The sequence below is a fragment of the Malaclemys terrapin genome, chromosome 2 (assembly GCF_027887155.1).
Source record: "Malaclemys terrapin pileata isolate rMalTer1 chromosome 2, rMalTer1.hap1, whole genome shotgun sequence".
NCBI classification, from domain to species: Eukaryota; Metazoa; Chordata; order Testudines; family Emydidae; genus Malaclemys; species Malaclemys terrapin.
Window position 1 is genome coordinate 7,566,551 of NC_071506.1, and position 16,633 is coordinate 7,583,183.

Consider the following 16,633-nt stretch of genomic DNA (forward strand, 5'->3'; position numbering starts at 1 on the left):
ACCACATCCTGAAGTCTGGACATCTCGGACTAAGAATAATAAGGCTGAGGACAAGGACATTTGGTAATGCAGCCTGATTTGGAGGCTTGAATAGTTTAGAGAATTCACATACCTGGTGTCTTCCAGCCTTCAGCATGCAGGCCTGCCCAGGAAACAGGGGAAATGTGTCAGTTGGTTCATCTTCTTGTTACATTGAGGGATAGAGAAAATTGTTCAGTTGGGTCAATAAATGTAGTCCTTTAGCTGGGTTGATATTTGTTTGAATGCATCATTGTCATTTCCCCCCAGTCTTAATAAATGACTCTATGAAAGGGAAATGTGTTTGTATTGATGTAAATGTGGGATCACTGAGATTATTTGTTTTGGGGGTTGGGAGAGCACCCTGCACCTGCCACCACCATAGCCTCTTCTGTCCCCTGGAACCAGCCCTGTTTGGCCAGCATCATTTCCTAAAGCTGGGTACTTCCATCTTGGCTGATGTCTTTTCAAAAGAGTGATGCTTCATTTGCAAAGTCATGGGATTTAACATGTAGCATGCTTAAAAGAGTTTACACAGTGTCCTGGGATCAACCACAAAGAGCCATCACTCATGTCCTCTGCAAGCCTCTTCAGGTCACTTTGGAAGATTCTTCATGTATGTTCTGTGACTGATGGCTTAGTGGCACAGGAATTGCTTTGTTATGAAGAGTCCCCTGGAGACTGGATGGAGTCTGCTATCAAATACAATAAAACAAGAGAATTTGGAAAATCAGACAGCTGGATCGTTAACTAAACTGTCCTGTGGCTGAGTTGGGACATGTGAAAAATGAATGCATCCTGGGAATGGTCCCTGAATACCTGGACTTAACATTTCTGGTAACCTTTCTACAATAGAATGGGGTCTACATATTCATATCCATTCAGTTGGTAACACTTCCTAAATATCAGAGGAGACAATTATATTGATGGATATATTTATGTACTCGTTGGTTCTTTGTGCCCTGCAGAATCCTCACTTGGCTCTTTCATGTCTAGCTGTTCCTGGGGTAAGACATGGAGTTATGTGTCAGAGCAGGGTACCACTTCTCCAGAAGTTGTGCACAGTGGCATCCAAGTCTTTCTGAAGTTGCTACTTATCTATTTCAGATGAGGCACACATTTTTCATTTTATTTTGAAGACATAACTCAGAATCTGTTGAACCAAAGTGTATACTTTGGAGCCGGTTTACTCTGTCTTCTTCTCAACACAGTTATGACTAACAGCTTTATTATAAACAGTACCAGCCATAGCGTATTTCTCAGGAGGCAGGCACAGGTTAGTTTGATCTTCTCTGTTCTTCTCATTTCACCCATAGTGGCAGGGGGTGCAAGGAATGTATGAGTCTTTGTGTTTTATTTCTCTGTGTTTTAAAGTCTATGTCTCTGAGTTTCTGTCTCTGGCCCCATTGTTTGCACATTCTTTTTATAATGCTAATGGTGTTAGGAAGACAGTGTGTGTGTTTTGTAAAGAAAAGAGTAATGGGTGATTACAGACTTATAAGTTTACTAATGCCTAAAGATGTGTCTGCTGTTCTGTATTTGATCTTCTTAATGTGACTGGGTTGTTGTAGTTGCAGCTAATGAGCCAAATAATTTTGTACAAGAAACTAGCTGCGTGGACGTGGACGGGGGTCTCTTCTTTTTATGATTTTTTTTTTTTTTTTTTTGCCACCAGTAGAATTCTCTGCTGCTGTGAGCGTGAAGCCCAGTTCATCTGAAGTTGTTATCAGGAAGCTGCACTGCTGTGCTCTGAACTCCCAGAAATCCTGTGATTGAGCGGGAAGGGTCATAAATGTACAACCAGCTGAGTTGTTGGTTTATTTCTGCTGGTAGGCGTCACACTCTGTCTTATAAGGGTAGCGTGTGGGATACCATGTTATGAATAGGTTAAGTAAATCAAACCAACCATTGCAAGGGAAAGACAAATCATAAATATCATGGATTTTACTTTGGAGGCAAAATTCAGCCTTTCCAAAATAACAAGCAAACATACACACCTTTTTTTTAAATGAATCGGACACATTGTCTTGATATTTTCCTCTGACTGGGAAGAGTTGACACCTTTGGATTAGTCCACTGAGTTATAGGAGTAGATAGATTATACATTTGAGTCCCTGAGATTTTATTTTTATTTATTTTTGGCATAATTCTAGGCTTGAATGGACTTGCAAAATATTCTGAGATTGATAATGCATGTAAAATGAATTTTGCATAAATGATAAGCTATTGACACTATGGTATAATTCTACAATTTGGATAGGTTTTATGGAGGTTTAAATATTTCCAAACCACATTTTAAGGGCATCTGTCATTTACTAAGCAGTGCAAATCACTGCTTTGTCTGGGACTAAAGGTAGGTGAAGTAATGTTAATGTGAGTACACAACTTTACACCCACTTCTGCTGGTATAAACGAGGGCACAGGGCCTTTGATGAAGGCAAATCCAGCAAGCAGCAGGTTGTGGCATTTCATGGTGGTTATAATGTCTGCTCCACTTTGATCTTCAAGGAGTCAATAGAGAGATTTTTTTAAAAGTGCTGGCTGGGTTCACTCATTTGGCACAACACCTTGGCAGGGGTCTTTTATGTTACCCTTTGCGGAAATCAGAGCTGCCATCTCCCATGAGAAACCCTTGGATAGGGTAGAGATGTGGATGCTGGTTGCCCTCCATTGGGGATTAATACCCCCAGGTCTTGATGGCTTAGGGAGCTACAAATTGCACCTCGTTAAGTTAACCTGATCACTTACCTTCATTGCTAAATTGGGAGAGCACATATTTTACATACTCTATAGACCTGATTTTGCAGGTTGACTTACACACGTTTAGATATGACCAAACACTGTCATTTTAAGCTTTACTCTGGAAGAACTCCCATATCTATCAATGAGAGCTAAGTCCCCAATCTAGCACAGGGCAAAACAGGGTGTGTCCTGTGAAATGCTCTTTGAGTTAAGGATTCTCAGCACCTCACAGTCACAGACCACAAAGAATGACTCAAGACTTGATTCGTACTACGTACAAATTAGAACTGGTTGAAATTTTTCTCACTAAAGCATTTTCATCGAAATGTGGCCTTTATTCAAAAAAAGGAACATTTTGACTTTATGTTCCATTTTTCACAATGTCTCACACCAAATTTTTACTGACATTTTTATGAAAAAATTTTTGATAAAAATATAGGTATCATTTTGCTTAAAGAAACGTCATGAACAATGTTTTGGAAAACAGAATGGACCCATTGCAAACCCTTCAAAAAAGAAGCTATTTTAAATTTGTTTGCAAAATCCTGTTCTTCAACCAGCCCTAACACAATTACCTGCCCAGTGAAACCAATTAATAATGACCACTGTGAGGACCCTGATTTTGTCCTATTATAACCGGTGACTGTTCAACACAGTGCAACAAAAAAATGAAAAAAACCCACCACCCCGAGCACTTTGACTTAGATGCCGTTAAGTATGGAATTCACTTTCACTTATGTAATTTCACATAGAAGATTTTGCTGTCCGTTAACATTGGTTGATCATAGACACGAGGTGACCTTAAGCAGAGGTGTGACAGGGTAGGGTCTCATTCTGGTCTCTTTTGAAGTTACAAATAGTTGGAGATCTTCTTCTGGTAAGCACCTCATGTGGTTTATTTTGCAGTGTTCTCCCCACCACTTTCACAGACATGTGCAGCCCACTGTTTACAATTTCATACAGTCCTTAACTCCCTTAGCCAAGGAGGGATTACACAGAAAGAATCTTCCTCCTGGGAGATCCCGCTGGGCTGTGACTCTGAAAGCTTCCCTTTCTCACCTTCCCCGCTTCCCCTGTCTTTTCTACCTTCTGCCTAATGGGCTAACTAGCCTTTCAGCTCTCCACAGCCCAGCCCAATCCATCAATTAGGCCCAGTTCTTCTTAATCAGCTCTACTCTAGAGCAACTAATTAGAGTTGCAGTGGCCAGAGTGCTGGATCAGCTGTTCTTTCCCAGCTCTCTGTCACAACAGGTTATCACTGTAACGAAATAAAATGCAAATCACAATGTTTAGCACTTCAGTAATGTTGTTCTCTTCAAAAAATGTCATAATCATTGATTAATACCCCTGTGAGATAGGAAGGATTAAGGCCCATTTGCAAATCACAGCCCAAGTGACTTGGCTGAGGCCACCCAATGAGTCATTGTAGCTGGGATCATCCTTTTGTATGCATGCAGGATGTCCTATTAAAATCAGTGAAGTGGTGGACAGATAATTGACTGGATGATCTTGCCCCAGTAATTCTTGGTTACCATGTTTGTGTTTTGATGCCTAGACTACATCTCTCTCACTCTCTCCCTTGTGTGTAAATCAGTGGAAATCAGTATTTTGCACAGGACTTGTCTTCACTGCTAAAAAAAGGTGCATTTTTTACCTCAGGGTAACTAACACACATGAGCTGTCCTGAGGTAAAACCACAGAGAAGACCAGGCACTTCAGTTTTACCGCCTGGTAAATCACGTGTTTAACAGCTCTATACCTCTTCCAGGGGCTGACTTTGCGAGTTACCTTACGGTAAAACTAAAGTGCCTGGACTTCACTATGTTTTTTTCCTTAATTCATACATGTTAGTATCCCCAAGGTAAAAAATTGCATCTTTTTTAGCAGTGAGGACAAGCCCACCACATTACCTATGTATGCTTCATTTTTCATGCAGTGCTCGCTCTGTAGGTTTTTTTTTTTTCTCCTGCCCCTTAGGATTGCAAACTACTATAGCAAATGTTAATTAGGATCTTTCATCTCAAATCTTTTGTACTCGTGGCAAAGCTGGAGTTCTGGACATTAGAGGAACCTGCCAGCTGGGCAGGCAGCTTGCCCAGTTTTTTGTTTTTCCTCTGTAACATCACACCATTACGTATGTAACATTTAGGTCATCATTCAGTAAAGATTCCTAGTACTCTGGGTGTTTGCATTGTGGAACAATTTAACATATAGTGTTTGCAAAGCATGATGCTGGTTGTTCTGAAAAAAGCCTCATGGAATCTAAAGAATTTTGTGTTGCTCTTCCATGCTCAAAAAGTTATTTCCCTAGGGAAAGGGCCTGTTAAATTGCGGCCGTTCATGAAAGAAGAGATGTAAAGTCCTGGGATCCTAGGTAACACTAGGGAAGAAAACAACAAGCTCTTTTGCTTTGATTAGACAAATCAGATTACTCAACTTTTTTTGAATTTCTGTATAAGGCTGTTCCATTATCGGACAAAGACTAACTGTCCTCTTTAAATATATCTCCTATGAACTGGCAATTTTGCCTTGCTTTATGCTCCCAAAGTGAGCATGTCTCCTGTTACTTGCTATGGCTTGTTTCTGATTGTCACTTGTTTCCTTATTTACCTTGTGTCATGTCCCCTCTCGCCAATCCAGGTACATGTGTCTAACTCCCAGGCAGGGCCAACTCAGGCTTTTTTGCCGCCCCAAGCGGCGAAGGAAAAAAAAAAAGCCACAATCGGCGGCATTTCAGCGGCAGCTTAATCGCGCCGCTTCATTCCTCGGCGGCAATTTGGCAGTGAGTCCTTTGCTCCGAGACAGACTGAGGGACCCGCCACCGAAGACCCGGACGTGCCGCCCCTTCCCGTTGGCCGCCCCAAGCACCTGCTTCGTTCGCTGGTGCCTGGAGCCGGCCCTGCTCCCAGGGCTTGTCTACATTGGGAGATTATACTGTACTAGAGCACGACCTTGTGGAGTTATGGTAACAGAACATTAGACAGGATCAGCTCGTGTAAACTGTTGTAGCCTCATTGACTTCTATGGAGCTGCACTTACTATACCAGCTGAAAGAAGAACAGGAGTACTTGTGGCACCTTAGAGACTACGGTGCCACACATACTCCTGTTCTTCTTGCGGATACAGACTAACATGGCTGCTACTCTCATACCAGCTGAGAATCTCTGTAGACAAGCACTGTCCTGTTTAGCATTGTCCCAGCTGGTCATGATATTCTTAGCGTAGGCACAATGTGCCTCATGTGGCACGTGACCAGGATTCATCAACCTTAGGGCTAACCACAACTAGCTGACAAAATGTTACACCTGATATTCCCTGTCTATGCTATGTGCTAAGTCACATTTAGCATCCTGTTATCTACCTTGACTCCTCAGAGTTGTGTTTTAGCATAAAGTAATTTCCCAGTGTAGACAAGCCCATATGGACAGCCATGGAAGCTGGGCACACATGTTAATTGCTATTTACCAAGCACTGATTAAATTCCCATAGCTGTACAGACATCAAGAGAGAAACACTCCCAGCCCCATACAGCTTTCTCTGCCCTAAGGAGCATGCTCAGGCACCACTGTGCTCTTCCCACCCCAACTCTTTGGTTTCAAATGGAAAGGACATGCTTTTTTCCATTGTCTGTATGATAATCTACTGCTAGAGACTCCTGACATACCTAGGCACTATGAGCTGACTTGACAGTGTCCAACAGAAGAGAGATCAGAGGTAGCACTGGATGGTAGTGGTTTTGAACGTGTGTGTGAGAGTGATTTAATGCAATTATTTTCTGCTAGCACTGAAAACAAAAGGGGGAGAAAATAATCTGTCATTCCAGCAGTATACTAAAATTAACATAAGACTGTAAGTGAACCCTTTGGGCTGATTGATAGATAGATAGAATCATAATAGCTCTCATCTGTCCTTATAAAGGCAAATTTGATAGGCTTCTGGGTCAAATCCTGAGCTCATCATGCAGTTTTCACTCCATTCCCACTGATCATGCAAAAAAGAACCATTTGGTCAGAAACCAGTGACTTCAGTGAATCTCTGCACAGGCTCAGGCCTCTGTTGCCGGGTCAGGTCCTTGGTTAAAAACTGTTTTTGAGATGCTCAGGATTTGGCCATTAAATTATGGCATCTCAATTCTTAATAGCACTGCCCATAGAGTTTCTGCACTGCTAATACAGATGCACGTATTCAAGAATGAAAAGAGTAGGACCTCCCCCCCAAGTTGTGATGAATGCTTTTGAGTAGGTTTCCACACATTAAACTCATTTCATTTTCTTTAAGGTATCATAAGTGCCCAAGTGTATGAGCAGCCTTACAAAATTGTTTCATTTACAAAACAGAATAAAACAAATCTTCTGAAAAGTATCTATGAGTGCATAACAGCATCTGAAAGGTCAGCTTTTCCCACTCCACAGAAATGTCCTTTTTTAATTTTCTCTGTTTTGAAAATAAAAGAATAAATTAATTAAACCAATTTTCTGTACCAAGGATCCATTCAATTACCATGTCACGTAAAGTCTTTCCATTGACTTTATGGAGAGTTGGATCAAGCCCTGAAATCTTAGTCCCAACTTTCTACCTATAGTACTTTCCCCCAGGTGATTTATGTATACCCAGTGGTCTGCTTTCTCCTCTGCAGTGCAAACATGCAACTCCCACTGAGACCAGTAGTCGCTGTGTGCGCGTCTCTGAGGGAACGATTTGGCTGTGACTGTGATGTTTCTATTTGATACACAATCTAACTCTTAATTGCAGCTTTTGGAACATAGATGTTGGTTTCTAAACACAGGACTGGTGTCCATTGAAAACATTGCTTTCTTTGACTGGCATGTATTGATTCCTCCCTCCTCACCCCCCCCCTTCAACTGGCTGCGCTCTGTAGTTATTAATCCTTCTTTTCCAAATGTTTTTTCTTCACTCAGAGGTAAAAAGCAAAGATCTTTATAGCAGGACAAATCAAGAAGCACAAATGTGATATACCTCCTGTATCCCATTTTAGAATGTAACTCCCATCCAGTGAGATTACCAGTCGTATAGAAGCCCTGATCCATTGGAGCCCATGGATTCTTTCCATTGGATCAGGCTCATAACCTTTCCATTTTGTATGATATTCACCAGTTACTCTGCCTCTGGGATGAGTTAGGCTCCTTCTTTTTGCCAAATGTTGGGTGGCCCTTATGGGCACCCCCTCGCTTTCCGAACTTGCAAACAAAAGGATGTGTGGCTCTTTCCTGTTTGTTCATGCCCCCCATTAAATTACTGCATTGTTGTTGGTGTGAATTATTCCTTTAGCTTTGTACCATGTAATTACCTTCTATTATCTTAATTTACAGACAGTATTGAAGCCAACATTGAGACTGCATCTTCTAATGTAGAATCAGCCAATGAGCAGTTGGCTAAAGCCAGTCAGCACCAAGTAAGTTGGTCTAAAAAATCCTATAGATACATTCAGTAAAATTAATTAAAACAGTTGAAAGCTGTTTTATTTCCATGAGCACATGGCACAAACTCTGCTGTGTTCTTGCACTACCTGGAAGTATAATAAAGAGTAGTCTAAGTGAAAGCTAAAGTCTTTCATATGATTAACGGACTAGTGTTGGCAACTTGGATTTGGAGTAGTCATTTAGAGATCTGCATATTAAAGAGACATTTCCCAGTAGGAAACTGAGCAATTAGCTACTGTTGTTCTTGGAAGGATGGCATAAAAAGTGCATCATTTAAGCATATATGTTCTTCTTACTGGAATGTTTCCCTATAATCAAGCAACTGAGTGTTGCCAGCAGACAAGATGCAGTTGGTAAATAACGGATAACGAAATGGTTTTCAGCACTTTTTAAGGCAATTTTCATTTTGTTTTCATCAGAGCAAGAGTAAATTACACTAAAAAAAGTTAGTCTTGTTTGAAAATAGCTGGACCAAAAAGAACAGCTTGACTTTTTGAGGTCAATACTTTCTAGTCATGAAGACAGGGGGAAAAAATCCGAAATCCATTAAAGCTTCATTATTACTTACATTGGATTAGACAGACCAAAAGTTGTTAAGATAAACTTTGTTTTTCTGAAACATAAATGTATTAAAGCCCAAAGTTAGTTGCTTGTATCCAAACTTGTAGGCATTTTTATGAAAAATTATAGCTTAGATAACATGTGAGTGAACAGAACCTTCTCTTTGCTAATTAATGTAGGGCATAATTCTGAAGATCTTACTCAGCAAAACTCATTAGGAGTTTTGCCCAAGTAGAGACTGCAGGATTCTGTTCACAGGCGATGAAATAGTATGCTTTTTAAAGTCTGCCCTGATTGTCTGATTATAGGTTCTGTAGGTGATTAAGCACGTAATAATAATGTCTGTTCAGGCAGAAGCATTTCTGTGGAACATTGGCATGACCTAAATCTATAGCGGGGGAACACTGAATATATGTTTGGGGCAGAAGCACACATTTATGCACAAATCTCTTAGTCAATAATGTATTATAGGCAATGTTGTGGTTGGAATAAATTGGGTATGTTCATGAATTACCCCACATGCCTGGAACAACCCGAGATTACTGAACTCTGCTTAACAGAATTTCCCTGTCAACAAACTTTAGATACGATCCATGGGATTGTACTCTGCCCTCTTTGTAGAGTCTGCATTCCAGATCCCTCCAGTTCATAGCATAATGAACAGAATATCCTGTATGGATAATACTATACCAAACTAAACCACCGTTTTACATACTTAGTGTTGGATGTTTATAAATACATACTTGAGACAGACTGATGAGCCGGATGATTTTGTAGACCACTTGGCTTGAAAGGGGCTGCACTGGTTGGAATGTCACACCCTTTAAAGCCATTAGCGTTCCTTGCGCTGCTCTACTCTATCTCTCTGTGTAGCTCCCTTGCCAATGTGTATTGCTATTACCCACACCCCATGGCATGTTGGGGTTCTCCTATAAATGCAGGCTGGCTTACATGCATTTGTTACATATCTCTTCTTTATGAATGTGTTGAAATATTTGAGTTTGAGACCGACTGTAGTCCTTAATAAAGAGATTTCTGTTGAGAATAAAGTTAAAGTGATGGGTTACTTAGCATAGTGTTCAAACAGAGCATAGAACAGTAGCTTCAGCAATGCAACATGGACCACTGGCCGCAACCCAGACATGACCATAACAAAGCATAAGCAAATAGCTTTTCTTTAACTCTTACAAAATAGTTTTCAGCCAGCGATAAAAATATTTAAACCAATACAAGTATGCTCTGGCTAAGCAACTTTGCCTGGTACTTTACTTTTGCAACTGTCTTCCCCTCAGCCCAAGATATCTGTGCTGACAGCAGCATTTTGCTTCTCTGCTGTGACTCCCCCCATCCTCCCTCCCATCTGTCTATCTATCTATATGGAGGAAACTAGAAATTTCTCATTATATAAAACCCATGCGAGAAACACACTGTAGCTTATCTTCAATGGCTTTGCGGCCTCCCCTGTTTGCGTTTGTGCTTGGAGACTTGTTCAATTTGCCACAGATGTACTTGCGGAAGAGGGGCATCTGCTTCATAATATGTGTGTGTATGTATGAACACAGCCCTGTGTACGTAAGTGTACTTGAATAATAATGTATCTCTTTAGTAGCAGGAAAGATTAGCTGGTCCAGTGGTTAGGGCATTATCTTAAGACTTGGGTTCCAGGTGTGGGTTCAAATCCCAGCTCCCCAACAGATTTTCTGAGAGACCTTGGACAAGTCATTTAGGCCCAGATTTTTAAAGTCTTTAGGCATTGCCTAAATCCTTTTAGAAAACTGGAATTATACTTCTAAATCAGCTAGGTGTTGTAATGCTGAGTGCAGCAACACCTAAATACTTTTACAAATCTGGGCCTTAGACTCTCTATTTCTCAGTTCCTCAGCTGTAAAGCAGGGAAAATAGCACTTTCCCACCTCATATTGTGAAGATAAATATTTTAAAATTTTGAAGTGGTCAGATATTATGGTGACAGGGGCCCATATGTCTACCGTAGACAGAGGTTAATACGCATACTCTCTGTATCTATCCAGGAGTTAAATGAAGAGAAATAATATCTTAATAGTGTGTCTTGAATCCTTGCCAGCTGCTGTAAATCTCTATAGCTCCATTGACTTTTGATTTACACCAGTTGAGATCTGGCCTGCTGTATCTGAACTACAAGCAGGGGAAGTGGTGGGTGAATTTCTACTGACCATGATATTATGAGTGAAAGAGGTGCTACGTTAGCCCAGAGGCATAACCGAGTTAATTATTTTAGTGAGGATGTTCAGTGCCCTGGTATAAATGTTTGTTCAGCATTGGACAAGCTTAACCTTCATAGTGGACCACAAACTGAATATAAGTTGTCAATATGATTTAGCTGCAAAAAATGCTAATATGATTCTGGGATGTATTAACAAGCGTGCTGTTTGTAAGACACAGGAGGTAATTATCCCGCACTACTCGGTACCAGTGAGGCCCCAGATGGAGTACTGTGTCCAATTCTAGGTACCACACTTTAGGAAAGATGTGGACAAATTGGAAAGAGTCCAGAGGAGAGCAACAAAAATGATCAAAGGCTTAGAAAACCTGTGAGGAAGGTTAAAAAAACTGGGCATGTTTAGCCTTGAGAAAAGAAGACTAAGAGGGAACCTGATAACAGTCTTCCAATATGTTAAGGGTTGTTATAAAAAGGACAATGATCAAATGTTCTCCAGGTCCACTGAAGGTAGGACAAAAAGTAAAGGGCTTAATCTGCAGCAAGGAAGATTTAGGTTAAATATTAGGAAAAACTTTCTAACTCTAAGGGTAGTCAAGCTCTGGAATGGGCTTTCAAGGGAAGTCATGGAGTCCCCATCCCTGGAAGCATTTAAAAACAAATTGAACAAACACCTTTCAGGGATGTTCTAAGTTTACTTGGTCCTTCTATAGCACAAGTTGCTGGACTTGATGACTTCATGAGGTCTCTTCCAGCCCAATGTTGCTATGAAGCTATAATTCTAGAGACCCAAAGCATAACAAGAATACATTCTACAAATACATTAGAAACAGGGGGAAGACCAAGGACAGGATAGATCTATTACTCAATGAGGGGAGTGGGGGAACAATAAAAGAAAATGTAGAAATGGCAGAAGTGCTAAATGACTTTTTTGTTTCAGTTTTCACCAAAAAGGTTAGTAGCAATTGGATGTCTAACATAGTGAATGCCAGTGAAAATGTGGTAGGATCAGAGGCCAAAATAGGGAAAGTACAAGTTAAAAATGACTAAGACAAGTTAGATGTCTTCGAGTCACCAGGGCCTAATGAAATACATCCTAGAATACTCACGGAGCTGACTGAAGAGATAGCTGAACCATTAGCGATTAATCATGGAAGACGGGAGATTCCAGAGGACTGGAAAAGGGGAAATATAGTGCCAATCTCTAAAAAGTGAAATTACAGACCAATCAGCTTAACTTCAGTACCTGGAAAGATAATGGAGCAATAATTAAGCAATCAGTTTGCAAACACCTAGAAGATAATACAGTGATAAGTAACAGCACAGATTTGTCAAGAACAAATTATGTCAAACCAACCTTCTAGCATTCTTTGACAGGGTAACAAGCCTAGTGGATAATGGGGAAGTGGCAGATGTGGTATAACTTGAATTTAGTAAGGCTTTCGATACTGTCTTGCATGACCTTCTCATAAACAAACTAGAGAAATACAACCTAGATGGAGCTACTACTGTAAGGTGGGTGCACAACTGCTTGGAAAACCATTTCCAGAGTTATCAGTCGTTCACAGTCAAACTGGAAGGTCATATTGAGTGGTGCCCAGCAGGGATCAGTTCTGGGTCTGGTTCTGTTCAATATCTTCATCAATGATTTAGATAATAAGCTTATAAAGTTTGCAAACAATACCAAGCTGGGATTGGTTGCAAGTGCTTTGGAGATAGGATTAAAAGTCAAAATGATCTGGACAAACTGGAGAAATGATCTGAAGTAACTCCACTTAGGAAGGAACAGTCAGTTGCACACATACAAAATGCGAAATGACTGCCTAGGAAGGAGTACTGCGGAAAGGGATCTGCCGGTCTTAGTGGATCAGAAGCTAAATAGGAGTCAACAGTGTAACACTTGCAAAAAAAGCAAACATCATTCTGGGATGTATTAGCAGGAGTGTTGTAAGCAAGGGCAGGTCTACATTAAACCCCCAATTCGAACTAAGGTACGCAACTTCAGCTACGTGAATAGCGTAGCTGAAGTTCGAAGTACCTTAGTTCGAACTTACCTCGGTCCAGACGCGGCAGGCAGGCTCCCCCGTTGACTTCGCGGTACTCCTCTCGCCGAGCTGGAGTACCGCAGTCGACGGCGAGCACTTCCGGGTTCGACTTATCTCGTCCAGACAAGACTCGATAAGTCAAACTCAGAAGTTCAGTTTGCTTGCCGCCGAACTACCGGGTAGTGTAGACCCACCCTAAGACACAAGAAGTAATTCTTCTGCTCTACTCCGCGCTGATTAGGCCTCAGCTGGAGTATTGTGTCCAGTTCTGGGAGCCACATTTCAGAAAAGACATTGACAAATTGGAGAAAGTCCAGAGAAGAGCAACAAAATTGATTAAATGGTCTAGAAAATATGACTTAGAGGGAAGATTGAAAAAATTTGATTTGTTTGGTCTGGAGAAGAGAAGACTGAGGGGGGGGACATGATAACAGTTTTCAGGGACATAAAAAGTTGTTACAAGGAGGAGGGAGAAAAATTGTTCTCTTTAACCTCTGTGGATAGGACAAGAAGCAATGGGCTTAAATTGCAGCAAGGGAGGTTTAAGTTTAGGAAAAACTTCCTAACTATCAGAGTGGTTAAGGACTGGAATAAATTGCCTAGGGAGGTTGTAGAATCTCCATCATTAAAGATCTTTAAGAACAGGTTATACAAACACCTGTCAGGGATGGTCTATATCAAGAGTTTTTCAAACCTTGGGTCATGACAGGTGGGTCACGGCATGTAAGGAGCAGGTTGCCTGGATCTGGTCAGCACCGCCGACCAGGCCGTTAAAAGTCCCGTTGGCAGTGCTGCCCAGCTAAGGCAGGATAGTGCCTACCTTTTCTGACACCAGAAGTGGCCAGCAGCAGGTCTGGCTTCTAGGCAGGGGGGCCACAGGGCTCTGCGCGCTGCCCCCGCCCCGAGCAACCGGCCAATGGGATTTGGGGGAAGCGGTGCCTACGGGCGAGAATCACACGGAGCTGCTTGTGCGCCTCCGCCTAGGAGCCAGACCTGCTCCTGGCTACTTCCAGGGTGCATCATGGTTCATGGTGCACCCCAGCTGCGCTGCTGACCAGGAGCCACCGGAGGTAAGTCCGCGCCCCAATCCCCTGCCCCAGCCCTGAGCCCTTCCAAACCTGGAACCCCTTCCTGCACCCCAAACTCCTCATCCCCGACCCCAGCCCAGAGCCTGCACCCCCAGCCCAGAGCCCTGACCCCCTCCCGCACCCCAACCCCCTGTCCCAGCCCTGAGCCCCCCCAACCCAGAACCCCTACTGTACCCCAAACACTTCAGCCCCAGCACAGAGTCCTGATCCCCTCCAACACCCCAACCTCCTGCCCTCCCACACCCTGAACCCCTCATTCCCAGCCCTACTCCGCAGCCTTCACCCTCTGCCCCTGCCCTGAGCCCCTCCCACACCCCAAACCCCTCATCCCCAGGTCCAGGGGGTCACAGGCATCAACAATTTTCTTCAACTGGGTCCCCAGAAAAAAAGTTTGAAAATCACTGGTCTAGATAATACATAGTCCTGCCTTGAGTGCAGGAGACTGGACTAGAAGACTCTCAAGGTCCCTTCCGGTCCTACGATTCTATGATTGATTCCATTTCTTTTTATTATGTGCTAATTATTAGTTGCCTTAAATTTATTTTTCTGACAGATGACTAGAGCACAATCTAGGTCATTTAATCCTGTCATTCTCTGAAGAAAAATGAAGGAGATAAAATGCTGAAGGTGTCATAAGTGTTAGTCATTATGATCAATGCAACATAGGGTCACATTTCCACATGAGGTCCTCTGACTTCACTCCTGATCACCAGAGGCTGGCTTTTCTCATCTTCACTGGTATTAGGAAACTGAGATTGGTGTGGGCCTGAAATGATATTCCAATGCACTGGACTACCACGCCATGCTTTTCACTTACAGGAATGCTCTGTATCTTTTTGGGTTATTTGATAGAGACACATCTATCAGTGGATCTGGAGGCTACCAATGAAGGGCTGGCTTCAGCATGTGCAAAAATAGCTACTTTGGATTTTTTTATGTTCTCTTTTTTGTCAAACAGAGGTACAGCAGGGTAAATAAAAAAGTTCCACTAGTTTGTTCTGAGCTCCAGTTTTACCTTCTCAGATTCTTGAAGTCCCTTGGCATTTTGAACCTCACAATGCAATTCATGGTTACTAATCATAGAATATCAGGGTTGGAAGGGACCTCAGGAGATCATCTAGTCCAACCCCCTACTCAAAGCAGGACCAACACCAACTAAATCATTTGTTCTGATAAAGGAGTGCTACTGTTCTGAAATTTGTAGGGCAGTCTTGATTTCTATAGATTTGTCCTTGGAACCTTATTTACCAAGCACATAATTCGTCCCAAATTTATTTTGTGTATACTATGATGATGTAGTGCCATGATGCAATGAGATTGCATCTTAATCCATGAGACTGCATTATGATATGCTGAGAAGTCACTGCAAATTGATGCCACATCATTGTTCAATGCAATGTGAATGTAACACACTAACACAACACGATTACTTTGTCTCATGGGAATGCAAGAGTAGAAGTGCTTGCAGGTCAGAATCCTAACTGATGAGTAATGGCAGAGAAGTGGTAACTAATTTCTTGTGGGTTATTGCTTAGACATGTGTGTCTGGAGAATGAATATGGCTGAACATGCTTCTCGTTTTAGTAATTAGCACTGATTGAAAGTTTTATTTGGGGGATTTTAAAGCTGTTCTGTAGCGATTCCGTCTATGAATGTAATGGGAGCTAAATAAAAACTTGTAACGGGGGCTCAAAGCATTGCAAAGGTTCTAAGCAAACTACATTAAAACAGTGATTTTTTTAAAAATTTACAGATAAGCCTTTGTTTGAACCCCTTCCCCAGAAGTAGAAACAAAACTTTCCTACCAGCCAAAATTCCCATGGTCCCAAGTCATGACAGTCCCTTCACAAATAAATAAACCTCCCAAAATGTACTGAATCGCTAATTCATGGATTTGTTCCTTCATGTCTTGCTTATTCTAACTGCATCCTTTGTGTTCTCCCAGCAGCACTCCCATCATAACTACTTTCTGTTCTCCAAGCTGAAGCATTACTTCTCTGTACACACTAACACTAACCAGCCCCTTTCAAAAACCTCCACCCCGCACCTTCCCATCCACTTCCATAAGTATATATAACTGATCTCCTCACTTTCCAGCTCTTCATTCCTCTTGCATCTCATTCTCTTGATCTCCTCTCCTTCTACCATCTTATCTCGCTCCCAATATCCCTACATCTTCCTTCTCCTCTACCAATTCTGGACTTTTCTCAATCCCCCATCCCCTTTTTTTTCATTTTCAGGGTTGACCCTTTGCTGCCATCATCACAGCTACCTTGAACAGTCTGTTCACTTGCATTGATCCTACTAATTTGTTTGTCCCATGCAGGTCAAAATCCACCTTGTCAGGATGCCTATATTCATGCTCTATGGTCTACTTCCCCACTTACTCACAGGAGTCCTTTCTAACCTTTTATTTTATTTAAAGTGAATTTAGTAATGTTGTATTGCACCACTGTGGGTTCAGCTCTGGTGGCAACAGTTTCCAGCTTAGCAGAGTGAAAGTCACCTCTGCTACTTGCTTCAGATTTAGGGTCTCTAGGA

General features: G+C 41.9%; 1 protein-coding gene across 5 annotated transcripts in view; it reads left to right on the plus strand.

Moving 5' to 3' along the window:
* LOC128831951 (t-SNARE domain-containing protein 1-like) overlaps positions 1-16,633 on the plus strand; it is a 699,719-nt gene that overhangs the window by 475,013 nt on the left and 208,073 nt on the right. For 4 of the 5 annotated variants that reach the window (XM_054018910.1, XM_054018909.1, XM_054018913.1 and 1 more), the window contains one exon: positions 8,091-8,173. The exons of the other annotated variant lie outside the window; for it this stretch is intronic. In XM_054018910.1, the coding sequence (XP_053874885.1) occupies positions 8,091-8,173 (83 nt within the window). The remainder of the gene's footprint in view (positions 1-8,090; positions 8,174-16,633) is intronic. 5 annotated transcript variants of the gene reach the window in all.